Source organism: Papaver somniferum, chromosome 10 (genome assembly GCF_003573695.1).
Source record: "Papaver somniferum cultivar HN1 chromosome 10, ASM357369v1, whole genome shotgun sequence".
In the NCBI taxonomy this organism is placed as follows: Eukaryota; Viridiplantae; Streptophyta; class Magnoliopsida; order Ranunculales; family Papaveraceae; genus Papaver; species Papaver somniferum.
The window spans coordinates 107,226,722-107,249,905 of NC_039367.1; the positions used below are offsets into that span (position 1 = coordinate 107,226,722).

At 37.3% G+C, this 23,184-nt stretch overlaps 3 protein-coding genes across 6 annotated transcripts; 2 read left to right on the plus strand and 1 right to left on the minus strand.

The window, feature by feature from the left end:
- Window positions 1-5,011: 5,011 nt before the first annotated feature.
- Window positions 5,012-7,681, plus strand: LOC113319054. Its single transcript, XM_026567350.1, has 3 exons — window positions 5,012-5,350; window positions 6,571-6,698; window positions 7,129-7,681. The coding sequence occupies exons 1-3, from the start codon at window positions 5,303-5,305 to the stop codon at window positions 7,262-7,264; spliced, it is 312 nt and encodes a 103-aa protein (XP_026423135.1). The 5' UTR covers window positions 5,012-5,302; the 3' UTR covers window positions 7,265-7,681.
- Window positions 7,682-15,821: 8,140 nt separating this feature from the next.
- LOC113318783 (pentatricopeptide repeat-containing protein At5g48730, chloroplastic-like) lies at window positions 15,822-18,165 on the minus strand. Its single transcript, XM_026567032.1, has 3 exons — window positions 17,689-18,165; window positions 16,942-17,348; window positions 15,822-16,636 (listed from the first exon to the last, which is right to left on the minus strand). The coding sequence occupies exons 1-3, from the start codon at window positions 18,103-18,105 to the stop codon at window positions 15,904-15,906; spliced, it is 1,557 nt and encodes a 518-aa protein (XP_026422817.1). The 5' UTR covers window positions 18,106-18,165; the 3' UTR covers window positions 15,822-15,903.
- Window positions 18,166-20,306: 2,141 nt separating this feature from the next.
- LOC113317622 (30S ribosomal protein S15-like) lies at window positions 20,307-22,691 on the plus strand. Of its 4 annotated transcripts, none has more exons than XR_003343775.1 (5): window positions 20,307-21,150; window positions 21,271-21,408; window positions 21,676-21,787; window positions 22,111-22,163; window positions 22,368-22,691. XR_003343775.1 is itself a non-coding variant. In XM_026565776.1 (4 exons), the coding sequence occupies exons 1-4, from the start codon at window positions 21,085-21,087 to the stop codon at window positions 22,509-22,511; spliced, it is 375 nt and encodes a 124-aa protein (XP_026421561.1). In that variant the 5' UTR covers window positions 20,307-21,084; the 3' UTR covers window positions 22,512-22,691. The 4 variants fall into 4 exon arrangements, 2 of the variants coding, with proteins under 2 accessions (XP_026421561.1, XP_026421562.1); XR_003343776.1 differs by having other exon boundaries at window positions 21,364-21,408; XM_026565776.1 differs by lacking the exon at window positions 21,271-21,408.
- Window positions 22,692-23,184: the final 493 nt, after the last annotated feature.

Below are 23,184 nucleotides of genomic sequence, written 5' to 3' on the forward strand. Positions count from 1 at the left end.
GCTAAAGTGTCGCCAAGAAAAATTAACATGTTTCAGAAGTCGAACAATATGGGACATCCTTTTCGTATCACCCAAAGTAATGGGGGCGATTAGGGTTCAAGAATGCTAGGGAGGTAAGTCCTCACCAAATTTTATGTTATATGTCAAGGTTATAGTCAGCATTTGGACCATTTTTGCATGTATTTATTAAAGAAATACTTGCAATATCTTTCTAATAAAGAGAAAGGTGAAAACAAGGTGTTTCAACATAATTAAGCTGAAGCTAAAATGGAGCGAAAAGAGCAAGGGAAACTCATATGGCTTATTATAGAAGCTCGGCTGGCTTATTAAGGAAGTCTAACCGGACTTATTAAGGAAGCCCGGTGGTTTATTAAAGAAACCACGTCTGGTTTATTGAGGAAGCCCGGTGGTTTATTAAAGAAACCACGTCTGGCTTATTGAGGAAGTCCAACCGAACTTATTAAGGAAGCTCGGTGGTTTATTAAGGAAACCAACTCTGGCTTATTGAGGAGGCCCAACCGAACTTATTAAGGAAGCTCAGTGGTTTATTAAAGAAACCAACTCTGTATTATTAAGGAAGCCCAACCGAACTTATTAAGGAAGCTCGGTGGTTTATTGAATAAACCAATTAATGGATTATTATGATAGAAAATGTATGACAAAAAGCTAATGTCAGTCAACCTGTACACCAAAGGTTGTCGTATATTCTTTATTCGCAGACACAAGAGCGTTGAGTCGGAAAATTCAAGGCCATAACAGGAGCATATGGGAAATCAATGTGCCTACCAAGATACGGGAGCATCCTGCATTAAAATGAGAGTCATATTCCTATCGATCATGGGGTGGTGACTATTTGACAAGGTGCAAAGCGTATCGACGATGTCCCACCAACACGTAGGTCATTTGTTAGCTAAAGGAAGAGCATGAGAACATAACATGTCGATCTGTTTGGTGTTTGGGTAATTATTATATGGAGTTTTGAGTACATTATTGGTACTTTGAAAGTGTTTGGTGCTTTGAATTATTAAGCCGACTTTGGGGCAAATCCACAAGGTGTCCAAGGCCACGAAAGGTTATCGGATAAACAACATATGGAGAATTTGACGAGCCACAAAGGTTAGTTCTTCTTTTGATTTTCTTAATCCACACAACAAGCTGGCCAAGGCCACGAAAGGTTATCGGATAAACAACATATGGCGAATTTGAACGAGCCGCGAAGGTTAGTTCTTCTTTTGATTTTCTTAATCCACACAACAAGCTGGCCAAGGCCACGAAAGGTTATCGGATAAACATCATATGGCGCATTTGAACGAGCCGCGAAGGTTAGTTCTTCTTTTGATTATCTTAATCCACCAACAAGTTGAGAATTAAGAGGGGGCGATGTTTGTACCCTATTAAAATAGTGTACGTGCGTACCGCACAAGCTATTTGATATTGGCCTAATACGGTTTATTGTGGAAACCGGTGGGTTTATTGAGGAAACCCATATGGCTTATTATGGAAGCCCAATACAGTTTATTGTGGAAACCGGTGGATTTATTGAGGAAACCCACATGGCTTATTATGGAAGCCCAATACAGTTTATTGTGGAAACCAGTGGGTTTATTGAGGAAACCCACATGGCTTATTATGGAAGCCCAATAAGGTTTATTGTGGAAACCGGTGGGTTTATTGAGGAAGCCCAGTCTAGCTTATTATGGAAGCCCAGTCTAGCTTATTATAGAAGCCCAAATGACTTATTGTAGAAGTCATTTTGAGATAGACACAAATCTTGGAAGATAGACAAGGATCTTCCAAGATAGATACAAATCTTGAAGAGATAGACATGAATCTTTCAAGATAAATACAAATGTTGTGGGGATATACACATATCTTGTGAAGATAATAAGGATCTTCCAAGATAAACTCAAATTTTGTGAAGATAATAAGGATCTTCAAAGATAAACTCAAATCTTGACAAGATATACAAGGATCTTTCAAGATAGATAAGAATCTTAAAGGATAAGTACAAATCCTGGTAGTTATTCTGGATAACTACAAATATAGGGTTATTATGGAAGCAAATTAGCGTTTGGGGTCTATAAATAGAGGCTAAAATCTAACACAAAAGGGACACAATGATAATTCCTTTTCTCCTCTGAAAAACCTGTCTAGGACTCTCTCTCTGACTTAAGCATCGGAGTGCCTTTGCAGGTACCCCTCATCTTTCATCTACAGTTCTGGAGAAATAAAGCAACGACGGAGATTCAATCAACATATACAATTCTCCAAGATTGTTGGGGTGATTAATTTTGCACCAACATCACCAATAGTCTAATTAAACCCCAAAAACACCAATGTAGCTAAAAAAACATCTAATCTTACTAACTGCAATAGTAAAATTCTAGTAAACTACTTTAGCTTGCATTTAAAGTGAACAAAATGAAATAGCTTGGACGTGAGGGTGGAAATTAGTTACATTTTTAATTGTTGCTTCACTAGAAGTTTTTTTCTTGTTGTCCTAATACGTTCAATGTCCCAAAAACACCTGTAGAAATTACACCAAAAACATTTAAAAGAGATAAATGAACCATAAAAAATCTGTTGAGTTTAAGGAAGGGAATATGGAAAGGTTCTTACCTCTCCGCTGGCACAATTTTCATCTAAGAACTTGTTTGTTTGCAGCTGACTCGGCGTCTGAATCTGAGTCAACCCCTGACTCGGACCGAGTCAGCAGTCAGACCGTTTGTTTTCCATTTTGAGTCAGATCTGACTCGACCTCTGACTCAGACATAACCCCTGACTCGGACTCATTTGAGTCAGGTAACAAAATACCCTTGACTCATGGGACCAAACCACTGACTCACTTATTTCCGAGTCAGATGAGTCAGATCTGACTCAAAACAAACATATCGACTCAAATTCAGATGAGTCAGGTGATTTCACTCAGATCCAGATGATTCAGATCCAGACGACTCAGATGAGTCAGGAGTAAACAAACATGGTGTAAGTCTGAAATATGAGCTTTATGTCAGTGAAACAAAAATCATAAACGAAGTTAAATCCAATCAAAGACAATATTACTGCTTAGTCCCAGAAAAGGAAAAAGCAGTTTACTAATTTCTCAAATCCAAAAATGCAATGTGGTGTTTCCGGTGCTTCATATATTCCCTGCATCAATCCATCTCAGAAGCAAATTTGTGAAGGGGGGTGCCTAACAGCATAAGTCGACTTAGTTGTAATGCAAAAATTAGGATGTTTTCATAAATTAGGATAATATGGAGGCAGTAGCACATGAGTACAATGTACATGTAAGAACACACAAAATTTCAAATTCTTTACCACACAAAGAAACTACCATTTTCCCAACTACTACTAACATGTCTTACAGAGACAATACCCCGACTGGACAAAGTATCAGTTACTGTAGCTTTGGTAGTTAAGATACCATTGACAACGCCTATTTTAAGAATGAGGGTTCACAACTGCAAACTGGAAAGAAAAATAAGGTTATGGTTTACACACAGAGATGGGATTTTGTTGTTTATCAGAATTGAACCAAAATATAAAAACAATGAATAAGAAAGGATCTACCAAAATATGGTTAGAATTTACCAAAAGAGAATGGGATCTTGTTTTGTATCCTTTTCAATAAAAATCGTACCTACAGAATAGTCAAAACAAACAACAACGATGAGAATTTTTTTTATTAACTTGAGAAAAATAAGCTACGAACAAAGAAGAAACGGTAGGGATTAGAATGAATGCAGGATAGAGAGGTAGGAGAAAAAGAGTACCGGAGAAAAAAAAATCTAAATCTCTGGCAACTGTAGGATGATGAGCTTTAAACTCTAAAAAGCAAACTTAAAAAGCTATTACATAAAAAAACTTAGTTGCTCAAAATAATCGAATCCATCACAGATGCATATAGAGACAAATATGACACCTGAAGGTAAATCAATGAAAAATTGAAGAGAAGTGAATAGATTAGGATGAGACAGATGTGTAGACGATGGAGAAGAAGGTGGAGGCGGAGCTAGATCGAATAATGGTAGAGGGGTTTTGCTTTAGGGTTTCGAACAACTTTTCTTTTGGTTCCGTAAGCAAATTTTCTTTTTTGAAATTTTTTGTTTATCCCTTGACCAATAGAGTATTGCCAAGTGTCCTCTCCAGGTTTAACGTGAGAACTCTTCTCTCAGCCCTCGTGAAAACTCAATTCTCTTCTCTCATTGATCGTGGCCCTATCGTCTCATTGCTCGCGTCCCTCTTCCCTCATTGATCGTGGCCCTCCTCCCTCGTTGAGCGGTGACGCTCACCATTCAACGTGGGGGCTCCAATGAGTTAGGATTTTAAAGGAGTTAGATTTTATAGGCGACCACAGAAGAGATCACAAGAACAAGTAGTTGTTTTTCCTTTGATTTTCGTTAGAAAACATCAAAATAGTACAGTTGTAGCCTTCTTAAGCTGCTCATGTGATCTTCCCTGCCTTTCTCACACTCCCCACACATGACTTCGAATCAATGGGGATTCTCATTATATTAGTCTGACAATTTCCGAACACTAACCAGTTACTTAGTTAGCTTTTCATCTTCTTCCCCCTTAAAGACCTTGACAAATAAAGCTCTCACGTTAAATGGTGATGAAACCCTCGCTTCTTATTGGCCGAAATAGGTCTTTTCTAATGTAGAAACTATAGTGTGGACACTTGACATAACTCTTTTGGTTGAAATACTTAAAATTGTGTTACACTTTGTTTACATCAACTACTTAACGGTTCGTCAGTGACGTCGTCTATAAAAAAAGTAGGTAGACAACACTTCCGTCAGAATTTTAGCCTAAATTATTTAATTACACCATGTTTACACCAATACTTAACTGCTTCTTAGTAAAGGTGGACAATACTTCCGTTGAAGCCTAACCTTGCACTGAACGGCATTTATATCCGCCCGTCGTCCATTTTATTCCTTGGTTTCCCCATATAAGTATATAACTGTGTTCCTTATTAATATGTCTTTCTTAGTGCGGACACGTTGAAAGATGTTTTAGCGTAACCATCTCCTTCCTGCTTTCCCAATCCTGATAGTTCTCAGAGTTTCTCCTCTTCGCGTCTTTTCCTAAATACCAAAAATAAAGGTGTTTCCTAGATTTGTTATGCGAGCTCTGTCCAGAAGGCTCGACATCTAGGGACTGGAATCTGAGAAGATTTTGTGTTCAAGAAATACCTGGAACCAGGGTTTCGTTCTTTTGGTTAAGAGAGTGAGATTCTATCGACAGAGATCTTCAATTGGTGTTTACACAGTGAGATTCTACCAAGGTTTTTACAATGGGTTCTTCAATCCCCATCTTCCTTCTTCTTCAATTTCTTTTCCAAGTAAGTTTTCTTTATTCCACTTCAAGTTCAGTTCGTGTGATTTTCTGTGGTGTGTTGGTTGCTCAAAAGCCCCTTTCTTTCTGTCTTTCTTCGTTTTGATTTTTAATTAACTTAAACACCAATGTATAGTGCTACCTCCAAACTAAGAATACATGACAATACTTGCATACAATACAGCTTGAGTTGTATTGCTAGCTGAAAAATCATGACTTAGGGTAAATAATTCCTTGAATTTGGTGTTGTACATATCTGTTTTTCTGCCAACAATGTCTTGACTGAATACAACTAGATTTTAGCTAGCGAGACCTTTTTGTTTTCGAGTAAAATTCCAGGTTTGCTATTTATCAACTAGAACTGCCAGTGGATACGAATTTAGATTTACTTTTTACGTTCAGTGTGATTTTATAGTGTTTATGTCCAACAAATTATTGATGCAGAAATCAGTTAAGCGATATTGGTTCAAGCACTCTAAAACTATGTTTAACTCTTTCCTAACTTGGCTTAGATTGTTTCAAATTCTTTGAATTAGTCCTACAAGTTACTTATTGTACTCTGGTAGTCACTTGATATTAGATGATGATTGGGCTAGGTCAGAACTGTGCAACATATTCAAGTAATCACTTATTTTTTCCAGGCCTTCATATCCAGCCGAAGCATTACAAAACATATATGTGAGGCAATTGCTATAGCTAAGCTTGGTATTTTTTTCAGTGAAGTTCTAAATGATGTTCTAGAAACTGTTTAAGGGTACATATACGCTTTTAAACCAATGAAAACTTGCTGCTTCAAGCATTCATGTATCTTCCAGTGATTTCCCTTAACATTAATCACTGAAAGAGGGCTATTATTGAAACTGTTATTGCTGGTGACGTTGATGGTATTAATGTTAATCAACAGCTCATCCCTAAGAGGTAATTTCTTAAAACCCTTAATCTTTTCTCAGAAAATTGCTTTTGATTAGAGGTATGATCAAAAGCAAGACGAGTAAAACGAGTGGTGACTTTTTCTTTAAGTATCATCCATGTGATTGTTTATACCTTACTGATTTGCGAAAAATGATATTCCTCGGAATACTGTAAAATGCTATTGCCACATTAATTGTCATTCATTTTGAATGACTTATGCTCTTTTTAGTTGGTGCTTGCGTAATAGAAAACAAATTTGAGTTTTGTCCTCTGTAGTCATAGCAGAACTTAATGCTTCATTGCTACTCATGACAGGAATGGATTTGCATAAATGGCTTCTCATGTGAAGTCCATTGGCAAAAAAAAAAAAACCCTGGTGGAAGTTGGCTTAGAAAGATTCTACGGAGAAACATAAGAAGCAATAAAATCCTGGTGGTTATCAGGTAGGAACTCATCAATAAAATCCTGGTGGTATTGATTTTTCCATAATTCATTCATAATCTTCTCAATGTATGTTCTGCATAAAATAGTTAATAAATCAACTATTAATCTTATAACAAGTAGCATTCACACTCTAAAGATTTGTATGGACACTATCATACATAAAACAACACGAGCGGGTACATTTCAAGGCTGGCGCTTTTAAGTTTCTTCGAATTGATGAAGAGTCCAACCTATTTTATTTTATTTTATTTTAGTTTTGTTTTAGTTTGGAATGGTACTTGATGTTAATGTTCCTTTGTAGGCATCAAAAGTGTTATAGTTTTGTATTTTAGTATCAACCTTTGTTATTCACTTGGTTAGACAAAGACTGATACGTATAATCCGATGATAATTTTTGATAGGATTAATTGGTCTGGGTCTGTGTTACAGGTCTACACACCAACCTAGCTATTTGGATTTCGTCAAGGGAAATAAAAACAAATTGGAATCAACAAATATGTTAGTTATGCTGAATTTGGCTGGGGTAATAAGGAAGATGGCACTAACATACTCACTGCCATTGTAAGTATAGGGTCCTCTCAAGATATCTTAGTAAGGTTTGAATCGTTTGATTTCATCTCAAAAATTGATCACTCTTCGGCAAAGGTTTACAATACTTCAAATCGTTCATAGTTGAATTTATGAACTCGCTTAGATCCTGTCTCAAGTGCCACAACATAAGTTCTACTTATTTACAGGGAAGGAATCAGAAACAAAGCTGAAACTAAAATTATTATTTATATAGCATTGACGGCTTGACCATCTTTGTTAGGTGATGCCAGCATGGGGTTTTTATAGCTGAAACTGAAATTATAATTTTTATGCATGGGTTATGTTGCAGTGTTACCAGATGAGTAGTAAGAGAAACTAATATAAGTACAATCATTTGCATTGTTCAAAATGTTAATGTAAAAGCAGGTTATAATTCGTAATTTCATATTCATTTTATGTTTTCTTTTATTAATAATTTAATAAGATCAATAACATTTAGACCTGGGCTGAACATGGGAACTGGGAAGGCATTTAATCTTTTAAATGGTGAGGAGACTAATTAGAAAGAAAAAATTCTAACGGTTGGAGCTTTGTCGATACTAATGCAGAGAAGAAAGATGCTAAAGAAGAGTGGGAGATTTGGCCTCATTTTCTTGGTGCTGGACTCGAGTGGTGTTATAATTTTTTTTGTTATGAAAAAAAAAAAGGTTTAGTGCATCGCGATGGGCGGGGCTAAGCGTGACGCACACCAAATCAAAAATGCATGGTCACGGGGTAGGGCGAGCCCCGCGCATACCAAGTAGACAAAAAAATACCCTGTGCGTAGCACGGGCACGAATCTAGTACAAAATTAAAAACATGATAAAAATAGGCTTGGAAGCTCAAAATCTATGCAAACTTAGGCTTTGGAGTTGGTTTTTACACACCCTTGCTTTTAACTGCCTTCGCCACACTAAGATAGGTTGTGAAAAAAGAAAGTTATAGAAATTTTTTGAAAGCACTGAAGTCGGTGCTTACTATGAGTCAGAGAGCTTTTCTTTGTTGTAGAAGTAAAACAATAAGAGTGAATAGAAAAAGATAGTTTATGAGATAATACCTGATCATTCTGTCATCCTTGGTTCCTTATATGCTGAGGAGTAAGATTGTCCCAGATCTTTTTAACAAACAAATCATTTGTTATGCTAGTTTCACAGATCTTTTAGAAAGTTTTCCAACTGACATAAAATTTACAAATTTTCAGTCTCTAGATATGTCAATTCTAAATTTTCTTATATTGATAGACGTAAGGGCATAAATAAATTACTAAAAATTATTGCCTTAAAAATCCTCGCGATTTTAGGGCCACTCAAAAGGATTTAGGGGCCAACAATAAAACAAAAAAGGTCACCCAAAGGGAAAATGTAGCCAGCCCTTATCTCGCGTAATTCGTAATGGCGAAATTACCCTTATATATTCGGAGGATATGATAACATTGTTACCCTCCGAATGAAATCGGAAGCCAAAATATTTCCCATACTTCCGATTGTAGTCGGTGCAGTATTTCTTGGTTCGTGTTTTGGATTCAGCGTTAATCGGGAGTTAAATATATTACAAAACCTACCGATTATAAGTTGCCGCAAATTCAAATTTTGAAAGCTACCATAATCGGTAGGTATGCTAAATCCAATACCTACCGATTATTGGTTTCTCCACATTCAACTTTCGTCAAATTAGCCGTTGGAGTTTTTGGGAAAAACAAAAAGAGCCGTTGGACCCTAAACCTATATGAAGAAACTCATATCTATCACCCAATTGCACCAAACTCTTTCCTCTCTTCAGTTTTAATTTTCATAACAAAAAACATGGATATTGCTTTTGCCGAAGAAGAAGATTGTGCTATTTATAGAGCGTGGGTTGTGGTAACTGCTCATGATCGTGTTCACAAGCTCCACAAATCGGAATCCGAAGAGCAGATATGGAACCGTATCTTAATGGTATTTGAGGCCTTAGATGGTAATCGAATTCGAAGATCATTCAATGACATTAAGATGAGAAAGAATGCGCTCGATAAGGAGATTGACAAACTTGAAGATGAGGAACGGTTTGTTAGGAACGCTTTTCCTTGGTGGACGTATGAAAAACGAGTAAGTATCTCTGTAACTCCAACTCACATTAACAAAAGTTAGTACTAACTTGTTACTCATTCGTAATTTCAGAGAAATCTTGCGGATCGCCGGTATGTGGACCTCTACGGGAAACGATTTGAACATGAAGGATGCTACAAAATCAAGAGAGACAATTTCTATGGTCACTGGAAGTTATGATCTGTTTTAATATTTTTATGGTCAATTAGGAGTATGGATTTAGGTGCTTTTGACGAAATTGTAAGGTTAAGGCCGTTTGAACTTTATGTAATGGATGTAATCGGAGTATTATTAATATAAACACTAGCCGATTATACGAAATCGGTAGAATATTTTGTTAAACAACCTACCGATTGTAATATTCGGTTATGTTATGAGTCACCTTTCTTTCCGATTATGGTGTTGTTTGGTTCCAGGAAACAATTTTTTTTGAACTTGTGATATTCGGAGGATAGGTTTTTTGTAAAGTTCCGAATGTACGATGGCCCAAAAATCAGAATTTGGAAAAAATTATACTTTTCAAATTTTATCTTTGAAATAATCGGAAGTTAAATTAGTTACCAAAACTTCCGAATATGGGTTGTCTAACCTTCAAGGCCCTTGGAACCACCTGGAGCCATGGCGTGGTTTGTTTTGAACTTGTGATATTCAGAGGATAGGTTTTTTGTAAAGTTCCGAATGTACGATGGCCCAAAAATCAGAATTTGGAAAAACTTATACTTTTCAAATTTTGTCTTTGAACTAATCGGAAGTTAAATTAGTTACCAAAACTTCCGAATATGGGCTGTCTAACCTTCAATATTGGCCCTTGGAACCACCTGGAGCCATGGCGTGGTTTGTTTTGAACTTGTGATATTCAGAGGATAGGTTTTTTGTAAAGTTCCGAATGTACGATGGCCCAAAAATCAGAATTTGGAAAAACTTATACTTTTCAAATTTTGTCTTTGAAATAATCGGAAGTTAAGTTAGTTACCAAAACTTCCGAATATACCACACAAATCATTGTCATTTGAAATAATCGGAAGTTAAATTAGTTACCAAAACTTCCGAATATGGGCTGTCTAACCTTCAATACTGGCCCTTGGAACCACCTGGAGCCATGGCGTGGTTTGTTTTGAACTTGTGATATTCGGAGGATAGGTTTTTTGTAAAGTTCCGAATGTACGATGGCCCAAAAATCAGAATTTGGAAAAACTTATACTTTTCAAATTTTGTCTTTGAAATAATCAGAAGTTAAATTAGTTACCAAAACTTCCGAGTATAGGCTGTCTAACCTTCAATATTGGCCCTTGGAACCACCTGGAGCCATGGCGTGGTTTGTTTTGAACTTGTGATATTCGGAGGATAGCTTTTTTGTAAAGTTCCGAATGTACGATAGCCCAAAAATCAGAATTTGGAAAAACTTATACTTTTCAAATTTTACCTTTGAAATAATCGAAGTTAAATTAGTTACCAACTTCCGAATATGGGTGTCTAACCTTCAATTGGCCCTTGGAACCACCTGGAGCCATGGCGTGGTTTGTTTTGAACTTGTGATATTCGGAGGATAGGTTTTTTTGTAAAGTTCCGAATGTACGATGGCCCAAAAATCAGAATTTGGAAAAACTTATACTTTTCAAATTTTGTCTTTGAAATAATCGGAAGTTAAATTAGTTACCAAAACTTCCGAATATGGGTGTCTAACCTTCAATTTGGCCCTTGGAACCACCTGGAGCCATGGCGTGGTTTGTTTTGAACTTGTGATATTCGGAGGATAGGTTTTTTTGTAAAGTTCCGAATGTACGATGGCCCAAAAATCAGAATTTGGAAAAACTTATACTTTTCAAATTTTGTCTTTGAAATAATCGGAAGTTAAATTAGTTACCAAAACTTCCGAATATGGGCTGTCTAACCTTCAATATGGCCCTTGGAACCACCTGGAGCCATGGCGTGGTTTGTTTTGAACTTGTGATATTCGGAGGATAGGTTTTTTGTAAAGTTCCGAATGTACGATGGCCCAAAAATCAGAATTTGGAAAAACTTATACTTTTCAAATTTTGTCTTTGAAATAATCGGTTAAATTAGTTACCAAAACTTCCGAATATGGGTGTCTAACCTTCAATTGGCCCTTGGAACCACCTGGAGCCATGGCGTTTTGTTTTGAACTTGTGATATTCGGAGGATAGGTTTTTTGTAAAGTTCCGAATGTACGATGGCCCAAAAATCAGAATTTGGAAAAACTTATACTTTTCAAATTTTGTCTTTGAAATAATCGGAAGTTAAATTAGTTACCAAAACTTCCGAATATACCACACAAATCATTGTCATTTGAACTTGTCTAACTTAGTTACCCAAAAAATTTCCGAATGTACAACAAAAATCATTGTCATTTATCTGCTCTTCTTTACTTTACGACCGTGACTACCTCCCAGTCCTGCACGACCACGGGTTTGAGCACCTTCAGTTGGAGCAGCTTCAGCGCTCGATGAAGCTCGAGTTCTTTTACCCGTCTTTGATACTGCCACCTTGGGCTGATGCCTCTTCGTGACTTTCTCCCCAAACTGGGCAGCATAATCTTCGTTATCCATATTATCAACTAGATCTCTAGCCTCTTTGATCTTCTCAGCTGGCATGGGATCTCCGCTCTTCAGCATGCAGTTAACATTTTGGAAACACGCTTGAACCTATTCACCTGTTTTTTATACGTAATGACATAACATCAAACGGTAATTACCTAAGATTTATAGGAATAATATAAAATGAACAAAAATATACACGCACCAGTCTATCATAACCAGCTGGTTTGTCTTTGATGATACAATTATAACTTGAACCCGCCGCAGTAGTGTTGGATTTGATTTCACGGATAACCAAAGGATGTGATACCTTGTTATACCAACTCATATAGTCTGGAGAATTTTCATCACCTCGGGTGGTTCGTCTACCAGTGTCGATAATGAAGTCATTCCTCTTATCCCAGTTATCAAGAACAGTAGGTGGGCCTGTGTGAACAATCGTGAGATTATCACCACTAGAAGAGCACAACTCCAACTCCAATTTGTAGTAATCCCCCATTTTCTCCACAGGTTTTGTTGTATATACCCGTGTTGTCGCATCACCCTAGAGGGGTTATACATCACATATCCTGTGGGGTGCCACAATGGTCCAAAATAAAGGGACAAGTCCGACCGAACATTTATATGCCCACTGGATCGTCGATCTTCCTTGTATGGATCAAAGCATACGTCCGAGGCCTTCAATTGGTCCAAAATCTCCCTCATGCGAATCAACTGCTGCTCTTTTGTCCTAGAACGGTTGTCTTCAAATATATACTTTGTTCCTCTAGGAGTACCTTTGCACCACCCCGGGTTCTCTCCGGCCAACTTCAGGATAGGGAAGTGGTCATAGATCCATGCCTATATACATAAGAAACCAAGTTTTAGTAAATAGATTGTGTATATTCGGTAGTAATTTCCAAACTTTATTTCCGATTATATATAATCGGAAACAAAACTGAGTACCTATCCACCGAATACCAACATTCGAAATAGATATGGATCATTTCCTACCGAATATGAGTCATTTGGAGTTCAGTAACCTATAGTTTTTCTGGCCTGTATATTCGGTAGTAATTTCAAATATTTCCGATTATATATAATCGGAAATACAACTAAGTACCTAGCCACCGTAACAAACATTCGGAAAATAAGATGGATCAATTCCTACCGAATATGCGTCATTTGGAGTTCAGTAACCTCTAGTTTTTCTGGCCTGTATATTCGGTAGTAATATCAAAACATATTTCCGATTATATATAATCGGAAATAAAATAAGTACCTAGCCACCGAATAACAAACATTCGGAAAATAAGATGGATAATTCCTACCGAATATGCGTCTTTGGAGTTATGAATATGCGTCCTTTGGAGTAATATGCATCATATGTATTGTCTACCGAATATATAGAGTGAGTTATAGAGTTAAAGAAAAAACCTGCAATAGAGCCACGTTCCCGGCAACTTGGCAGGTTCCTAGCCTCGAGCCTTTCTCAACTCTTCCATCAAGAATGCTAGGCATGCCGTGCCCCAAGAATAGTCACCGACTTCATGGAGAGGATCCAAAGTTGTATAAGGTTGGCGTCGATCCGGTTGCCAGAAGTATTGGGGAATATGACACATCCCAATACACAGAGGAGATATGCAGTGGCAGCGTGGTTCACTTGCTCATCAGTTAACGTTCCATTCTTTTCCTTCTCCAAGGTGCCTCGAACATATTCATCAAAGCTGTAATGTTGATCTGTCTTGTTCTATAACTGGCATGCCTCCTAAACTCTGCTGTTGTTGTCTCTTCATCCCAACCTAAGCACTTGTTAGTTAGAGAATAAAGTTGTGCCCAACTTAACTGCTTTGTGTAGTTAAACTTCACAGCTGTGCCTTGGTCGGGAAGGTTAAGAATCTGCACAACATCATCCGGGGTGATCGTCATCTCCCCAAACGGCATATGGAAAGTATCGGTCTCAGGATACATTCTCTCCACGAACGCCGATATGGCCACACGATCATGTTCCAACAATGAATTCTCGGCGGCATTAGCTAACCCCGAGTTGGCAACAATTGTCTTGAACCTTTCACATTCACCGGATAAAGGCCACGCAAGCATTTTTGTTGGTGCGGCGGTAGGTTTGAGTAGACGGACCGCATCTTGATGATCCTATTAAAGTACATAAAAAATCCTTAATACAAGTATTACGATATAACACATAGACAATACATTAATAAAAAAGTAATTTTATTACCTCGGTTTCATATATTTCTCTGGCCCATGAGTCTTTGTATCCAAATAGCAATTTTCCTCCATCCGCTGGTAGTCCAAGGATTGTGCCTGCTGGAATACCCTTCTTCTTCAAGTGCTGAGGGACAAGATGTGATGCTTTCTTAGCAATATCCTTCTTACAACATCTTTTCCTTTTTTGGCTTTTTGGGTACCACTTGGTTGTCCTTCTTCTTCTACTCTTGCCACTGGATCAACTGGTTCAACACTTGGTCCTGCACTTTGTTGAGCGGCTTGTTCAACACTTGGTCGCACCCCTTGTTCACTGCCTTGTTGTTCAACAGTTGGTTGCACTCCTTGTTGACTGCTTTGTTCTTGTTCGCTTTGTTGAGCACCTGAATTATCTTTGGCACTCCTTTCCCTCCTAGCACTAGCTGTCACTTTCTTCCTCCCTTCTCGACTTTGTCTAAACAACAAAGAAAGGAACAATATTTACAAACTATACAATCGGAAGACAAAGTATGGAAATATAACCCGAATACACATTCGGACGTAAAAGACACATATTGTTCCCGAATACAAAACAATCGGAAGCTAACTAAACATATTTGCAACCGAATATACATCAATTGGAGTTCAGAAGCTGTAAATTTTTCATCCTACACAATCGGAAGACAAAGTGCACATCTATAACCCGAATGTACAAATTCGGAAGTAAAAGACACATATTTTTTCGAATGAAAAACAATCGGAATATAACTAAACATGTTTACAACCGAATATTCATCAACTGGAGTTCAGAAACTCTAAAATTTTATCCTACACAATCGGAGGTATAAAACATTATATTGTCTTCCGAATAATACTGGCCCCAAAATGGGATTTTTCCTATATCAGAAATTTTGAGATTTTTTCAATATACATTCGGTAGTGAGTGTTCTTCCGAATACTTTGTGTCTACTTAAATATATTCGGTAGCCAAAAAATTCATTAAACTACCGATTATTAGCAGTTTGTATCCAGGAAGATATGGCCACCAATATTCGGCAGATAATCATCAAATTTCTCCCGAATACTGTCGATGTTCTTGAAAAATGAAGAACACGACTACATTCGGAAGTAAATGAGCATGCATATCGTCCGAATCTGGATAAATAACCGAAAACCCTAGAAATTTTTTTTCTCGATTCGACGAATTAAAGCGAAATAAACCCCAAAAATGATAGATTCTTACCTAATTGGGGCCATTTGAAGTTGACGAAGTGTTTGAGTCTCGGAATCGCCACCACCGACTACATTGCCGGGTACTTGTTCTTCGCGTTCTTCTTCATTTGCAGCAAGAATTTCTTTATTTCTTGCTAAAATTCCAATGTTTGGATCGATACCCCGAGCAACATTTTTGGTTCTAGGTCTGTGGGTTTCATTTCTCTTATCCATTGTTTTATAATCGAATCGACGATGTTTTGATTTTACGATTCGCGGCGATGTTTCGGTTGAACGAGGAAATTTTTTTTTCTTCCACAATCGGAAGATAATATGAAACTGGAAGAAGAAGAGTTGAAATGAGTAGAATTGTTTTTGATTTGGTTTTTATACAGTTTTACCAGAAGGGCATTTATGTAACTTCAATATCATATAGGGTACCCCTTAACTAGAGTCTTTGGCTGGGTATAAATTGATGGCCCCTAAATCCTTTGGGGTGGCCCCTAAAAACGCCAGGTTAAAAATTGTGTAAATAGGATTTTTCTTTTTTCCTGCAATGGAGGGAGTACAATACATTATACACTTATAAATTACATATGTTAATGAAAATGAGGCTCGTCGATCTGTGATAGTTTACTGTCACGTCTATTCACATATTGTCTGCCGATGATATCTTGAAGCTCTTTCGCACGACTACTTACACCGTTACTGGTATAAGCTTTGATCATGGTGCTGTATGTAACTTTACCAGGTTTGCAGCCACTCTTTTCCATCATTTCCAACACTTGTCTCATCTCAGCTAAACAGCCTAACCTTCCATAGGCATCAACCAAACAGTTAAAAAACACAGTATCCAGCAGTATATCTGAGTTCTCAATGAACCTTATAACACCTTCAATCTTTTCCTTCGCTCCTGCTCTTCCGTATGATCTAACAAGTGAGCAGAGTGTGACACAGTTCGGTTTAATCCTTTCAGATCTCATTAGCCTGAACAAGTATTCCATCTGTTTTAGGTCTCCAGCTCTCCCAAATGCGTCTATTACCACATTGTAGGTTACAATTGTCCACGAGAAGTAGTATTTTTGCATATACTCCATCACTGCACTCATCTTTTCGTAACTACCAGCCTTTCCATATGAATCCAGGAGTATGTTGAAAGTTTTAATGCTGGGACGGATACCTGCGCTCTGGAACTTCTCATAGCATCTCTCCATTGTCTCAATCTGCCCACTGCCACCAAAAGCTCTAAGAGTCGAGTTCATGGTCCAAACATCAGGTTGACACTCTTGCTCCAGAAGCATTTCCATGAGTGTAGATTCCATCTCTCCAAACCTATCAGAACATAACGAAATATAAATTTCATATGCTGAGGTAATTTTCCCTGCATCTTACCTAGCTAGGTTATATATATAATGGAATGTGTTTATCATTAAAGTCATATAAAATTACACTTGCAACAAAATCATCTTTTGTTCTTGTCGGTTTCAGTTCAGTCTGGTCTGAAAGATTGCATAGCTGAAAATGTGTTTCAAGGTTTTTCACTATCCTCGTTTTCAAACCAATCCAGATCATAAAGACATGAACATAAGGAACTCTATCAATTACGAGGAAACTTGAAAACAGAAATCGAGCAATACCTGCCTGCTTTCCCATAGGCATCGATGAGGGTGTTGTATGTGATGGTATTGGGCTTGACACCTTGTTCTGCCATGTCAGAGAGCAGAGTTTGCACATGGTCGAAAGCAAAGACTTGCAGACAAGATTTTATGAGAATGGAGTAAGTGAAAACGTCGGGCTTACAACCAGGTGTAACCTTCATTTGTTCGAGGAGAGAAAAGGCTTGATGCAAGAGGCCAGTCCTACTGTAGGCTGAAACTAGTGCCGTGTATGACTCATGATTCGCCATACAACCTTCATCAATCATAGACTGAAAAAGCTCTTGGGCCTTGTCGGGTTGCTTGCATTTACCAAGCATGACTATGAGCTTTATGTATATACCAGGATTAGGGCGGTACCATAGCTGCTCTTGCAGTAGCTCAAATACCTAGAATAGAAAATACCAAGAGATTACATATAAAAGAGGAAGCCGCAAGTAATTCGATCCAGGGTATAGAAAAACATGGTTAACGGAAAACATTATACAAAACTTATGCTTGTAAATAGTATGTTCTTTAAGATGTGAATATCAATTTAACATCACATCTGCAGTGTATGCCCATATAAGATGTGACAAACATAAAGGAAGGAACATCTAACTCCGATTCTTAAACGCTCCCAATTCAAACTCGCACAGCTAAAATCCATTTCAAGATAAATTTTAGCCTTAATTCTAACAGTTGATGTGCAACAAAACACAAAAAAGAAAAGAAGGAAAAAAAAAAAACCTTGAGAGCAGATTCCCAACGCAAGGCAGAGATTCTTTCATGAAGAGCTTCAAGAAGAGTTCTAGGTAAGAGTTTCTTAGAATTGGTGGGGCCTTTTTTCTTTTCAATTATAGCTTTAGTTGCTTCTCTTCTCAGTATTACAGATATAGCTTTTTTAGAAGCTATCTTATTATTCACTTCTTCTTTTCTTTCTCTAGATTCTCTCTCTAGATTCTCTCTATCTCTTTCCCCTCTCACATTTCTGCTGTTTTTTGCTGTACAAGTAGTAGTAATGGATGTTAAAGAAGAATATGGGTCATTTTGATTTGAAATGGGTTGGGATTGGATAAATTTTGGTTTCATATATGGGGGTCTGTCATGATGATGATATGCAGAAGAAATTGAACTTCCACTGAAACAACAAGAAGAAGAAGCCATGATTCAGATACTCCTTTCTTCTTCTACTTATTATCACGTGGAAATTGAATTATTGTCCATCATTTTTATGGCCTATACAATTATCCTTTAGAAACTTTATAAATGTTCCTAATGGCATAATTGAAATTTTTAGTAAAAACAAAATTTGTATAATTCCACTAGGGACCTCCTTCTTCTTCTTCTTCTTCTTTTTCTTCTTCTTCTTCGTGTATTTCTTTACACTCTCGAAGTTGAGAGAGAAACAAAAGCCCTCACTGTCGCCTGCACCACTACCAACACCTTCACCAGCTCCGCCACCTCCATCAAATTTTTCATCAGATCCGGCAGCACCCGACTCGTATCGATTAAATCAGGAATCAGAGAGAAACAAAAAAAAACGTCGCCTGCACCACTACCAACACCTTCACCAGCTCCGCCACCTCCAACAAATTTATCATCAGATCCGGAAGCATCTGATCCGTATCGATTGAGTCAGGAATCAGTGAGAACCTAATCTCCAAATCTCAAACTTGATCATCAGAAATATTAGATTCATTTCGATTTCAATATTGAATTCAGTTTGAAGAACCTAAAATCGATGATAACGGTGTTTGTTCAATTGGGGTTTTTGACTACTTTGTGAAACAAATGCGTTGATCGAATTTAATGTTTTTCCTTTGTATATGTCGGTATACAATGAACTTTTTTATTTTTGGATGTTGCAGTTGGTGGCTATTGTTGTGGTGGTGGTAGTTATTGATATGATGATGGATGATGTTGTAGTGGAGATGATAATTGTGGTGGTTGTGAAGGTGATGATGATAACTTTGGTGTTCCAGGTATAGCAATTGTCCTTTTAGTAAACCTACTTACTTCAATTTTTACGGGATCAACTACTGTTCTTGATCCCATTTATGCTATCAACACCGATTGTTGATCCAATTTTTTATGGGATCAACTCCTGTTGTTGACCCATTTTTTTATGGGATCAACTACTGTTGATGGTGGTAGTGACGCTATTATAATTGTTGTATTGTATTTGCATGTTTTTGATGGTGGTGGAAGGTATAGTTATAGCGATGGCAGTGGTGGTGGTTGTTTGCGTTTGCAGCAGTGGTGGTGGATGTTCCAACATAGTGTTGGTGCTTGTTGCTATGGTGGTGGTGGTGGATGTTGTTGCGGTGGAGGTGATAGTAGTGGATCAACTTCCATTGTTGATCCAAATTAGGGGATCAACTACTGTCGTTGATCCCCTAAATTGGATCAACTTCTACTGTTAAACCTTTTTTTTGGATCAACTACTGTTGTTGATCCTTTCAACTTCTATTGTTGACAATATTTTCTTGGATAAGTATAATTATGCTTGTAGTTTAAATCATGCTTGTAGTTTAAATCGTGTAAATTTCTTCCAATGTTGAACTTGTGGTGCAATGGTAGCATGACTGACTCCATGTCAGATGATGCGTGTTCGACTCATGCCAAGTTCACTCCATTTACATGGATCAACTTTCATTGTTGATCCAATTTAGGGGATCAACTACCATTGTTGATCCCCTAAATTGGATCAACTTGTACTGTTGATCTTTCTTTTTTTTTGGATCAACTACCATTGTTGATCCCCTAAATTGGATCAATTTCTACTGTTGGTTCTATTTTTTTTTGGATCAACTACTGTTGTTGATACAAAAATATCTGAACCAGTGGTGGCGGCAGCGACGACGGTGGCGGTGGTGGCGGCGGAAGACTAGTGGCGGTGGCGGCGACGAACTAGTGGTGGTGGAGGACTGTTGGTGGTGAAGGAGTGGTGGTGGAATATTAGTGGTGGTGGCGGTTGGAAGGTGGTGGTTGTTGAGCGGTGGTGGTGCTAGTGGTGGTGGTGAAGTGGTAGAGAAAGAAATTTGTTCCATTTTGAAATAAAGAAAAATATTATATTTGTGAGGGTATTAAGATAATCTAATATTAAATGAATATGATTATTAAAAAGTATGGACATATTATTGTTGTATAATGATATATTTATTGGGTGTCAAAAGTAGGACATATAAATAACGTACCCTCAACATCGGAAACTTGTTAAGGAGCACTTGTGTCTGGATATGGGACGGGTTATGTGCAGATAATGATGGGCCGTTCATGAGCCTCCACTCGATAATCAAACCCAACGGGTTGGTTTGTCCTGACTTTTAAAGTGAAGAAAGTTGATGGAACTAGGGTTTTAGATTTGATTCATCCATTTCTTCTCCCTTTCCTTCAATGGCTCTGCAACTAAGATCAAGATTTCGACCCATCCAAAACCCAAATCTAATAAGTTATTCTCATCGGAGTCTAATAATAATGGTGACAAGGTTCCATCATCTTCCTCTCTTTTCAGCGATGTTAAAGAAAGTCTACAACAAACATCATCATTACCACCTTGAAGAAATACTTTAAATGATTCTCCTCCTCCTCCTCCTCCTCCTAAATTAGACGAAATAAGAAAAAACCTCTCTGAATTTCGTCGTAGATCTTCTGTTCCTCCTCAACCAACGACTTCATTTTCAAGACCTTTACAAGAGAAACGTCCCTGAGAAAACTGATGAAAATAAACAGGGGAATGTTTCGATTAATTCAATTCGTGAAAGCTTAAGAAATATTCGGAAAATCAATGACAAACCAAATGCTCGACCTAATTGTTTTTCATTTATGCTATATTGTATATTCAGTAGATAAGATTTTGTGCATACATGGTTGGTTTTGTGGAAGTGCGAAGAATCCATTGGCAATTCTAGTAGAAATGTGTTAGATAAGATGTTTTGTAGAGTTCATACATCACTTGAAATATCTTGGGTGGTAACTGCTTTCAGAAAGCTAGAATTCGACTTCTATTTGTAGCTGTGTGCGGTGCGTTGGGTCTTTCACAGAATGAAAGAATTGGTTACTGTTCAGTAGTATCGAATTCTATGTAGGTTAGGCTTTCGCAGAATCAAAGAATTGGGTACAATTCAGTACCTATGGAAAAGAATGCATCCTCAGTCTCTTTCATTTTATATAAAAGATTTGTCAAGAATCACCCGATTAACTAGTACGGTGAGTCAAGCAAGCAGAGAGAAACTTTCGTAATGCACTTCGTTGTTATTGATTTTTAGCTCATGAAGTTTTTCTTCAAACAATTTGTGTGATGATGGTGATATGTTGACTTTGTAATAGAGATTCGAAGAGTGAATCTGTCAGCAAATGGTCTTAATTAACTTACTTATAAGAGTTCTGTTGACATAATAAACACACAAGCTTCTGACGCAGGCATAAAACATCAAAAGACACCAGTTAACAATCTTCAGACAAGAGGTAAGTTATTGCCTGAGTAGGACTCAAAGTCTCCAAGTAAATAAATCTACTAATTACTCCTACTTGACATGGTTAAAATATAGTCTCCCAACAGACAGTTGTCTGCTTTTCATGTCTTCAGAATGTGATTGTAATATTCAAATGGTGGGTTACAGTTACTTTAGAAGTTATGTGCATGCTTGAGCTCGTAATATTGAATTACTTTGGTTTATTCTCCATTTTAGATTAGATTACCTGAATCCACAACCTTTTGGTGTATGAATGCAGTATTTCCATCCAGATAACATGTCTTCAGAAGAGAAGATAAAGTTGGAGCTCAAGAAAGTTCGGGACGAGTTTAAAATATCAGAGTCGGACTGTGGATCTTCCCGTGTTCAAGGTAATATTCTCTGTCTTTATCTCTTTGGCTCTTGTGACTCTTCTAATTCTGCATATATCTCATATATAATAGTGATTCTGAAGTCCTAGAAACTGTAATGATTTTCTGAAATTTTGGTCAACGACAAATGATAGGTAGAGTAAGTTTAGGTACATGTTTTTCTTGTTGTTCATGCTAAGTAAAAAGTTAAACTTAGATTTATGCTGTTCTGTGTTGGACTTCCTTGAAGTATTTGTTTGTACCAGAAGTCTGTAAATACAGTTATTCTTGAAGCTTTGTTAACCTACTTTATAAATTATGGATTGTTTCTCAATGCGTTGCAGTTGCTCAACTGACAACAAAAATCAAGCATCTATCATCTGTTTTACATAAAAAGGTAACTTTCTGTTTAGGGCTATATTTACGTTTTCCCATGGATGTGTCGTTCCTTCATTATTCTATTCCTCTTGGCAATATAGATGATCTCGGCAGGCGTCAACTTCATTTCATACTCTATTTTTCACTGTACTGCTGGTTTTCAATTCAAAAACCTGATGTAGCAGAAATGTAATGCAAGATATTTACGCTGTCTGATATGTAGGATAAGCATTCTAGAAAGGGGCTGGTAGCAATGGTGCAAAGGAGGAAGAAGATTCTTAGATATCTCCGAAGAACAGACTGGAATTGGTATTGCCAAGTTCTCTCACAACTTGGGCTGAGGGACAACCCAGACTACAAACACTAAGCCTCAAATCTTTTTCTCTTTACTTCACCTTTTTATGCGCTGACAATTTTTCTTGATTTTGTACTTGTGTTACATTCTTTGGTTATTTTTACGACTCGGTGTTATCTAAACAGTGATATACTCCCTCCGTCCCTAATAAGATGACCTAGTTGTAGTTTGCACAAATTTTAAGGCAATGAGGAAAGTGGAGTATATTTAACTATTTTTTATAATTGTACCCTTATGGGCAATAATTAGCAAAATTTAGAAACGATTTATCTCTTAAACTATACCACGGTTTTTTATAAACTTTATACCGTTGAAAAGCATTTTAAAACACCTGCGCAACGAATATAAACATGACTATCAAATTATACATATTTCTTATAGAAAAATAATAAATTAAAAGGGTAGTTTTAGAAATATCCCATGATTAGTGAAATAGGTCATCTATTTATGGGACAAAGTTTAAACCAAGTAGGTCATCTTATTAGGGACGGAGGGAGTATTATGTATCTGGGTCTAGAAATGAGATTTTTGTGGTTATAAGAGCAAGTCTTATGGTGGAATCCAAACTATTCAAAGTGTGGAAAAACCATGGAATGTCAAGTCTAGTGGCTTCCAAGTTAGGGTCTTCCACAGAAAATCCAAGCAAGGTTCCACGATTTCGTGGAAGGGTTCGAGGAATCCATCT

Coding starts and splice junctions, on each gene's coding strand:
- LOC113317622 (XM_026565776.1), top strand. CDS start 21,085: ATGCATCCTCAGTCTCTTTCATTTTATATAAAAGATTTGTCAAGAATC. Junction 21,788..22,110: donor TGGATCTTCCCGTGTTCAAG/GTAATATTCTCT, acceptor AATGCGTTGCAG/TTGCTCAACTGACAACAAAA. Junction 22,164..22,367: donor CATCTGTTTTACATAAAAAG/GTAACTTTCTGT, acceptor TCTGATATGTAG/GATAAGCATTCTAGAAAGGG.
- LOC113319054 (XM_026567350.1), top strand. CDS start 5,303: ATGGGTTCTTCAATCCCCATCTTCCTTCTTCTTCAATTTCTTTTCCAA. Junction 5,351..6,570: donor TTCTTCAATTTCTTTTCCAA/GTAAGTTTTCTT, acceptor TACTCATGACAG/GAATGGATTTGCATAAATGG. Junction 6,699..7,128: donor AAAATCCTGGTGGTTATCAG/GTAGGAACTCAT, acceptor TCTGTGTTACAG/GTCTACACACCAACCTAGCT.
- LOC113318783 (XM_026567032.1), bottom strand. CDS start 18,105: ATGGCTTCTTCTTCTTGTTGTTTCAGTGGAAGTTCAATTTCTTCTGCA. Junction 17,349..17,688: donor GTTGGGAATCTGCTCTCAAG/GTTTTTTTTTTT, acceptor TTTCTATTCTAG/GTATTTGAGCTACTGCAAGA. Junction 16,637..16,941: donor GCCTATGGGAAAGCAGGCAG/GTATTGCTCGAT, acceptor ATGTTCTGATAG/GTTTGGAGAGATGGAATCTA.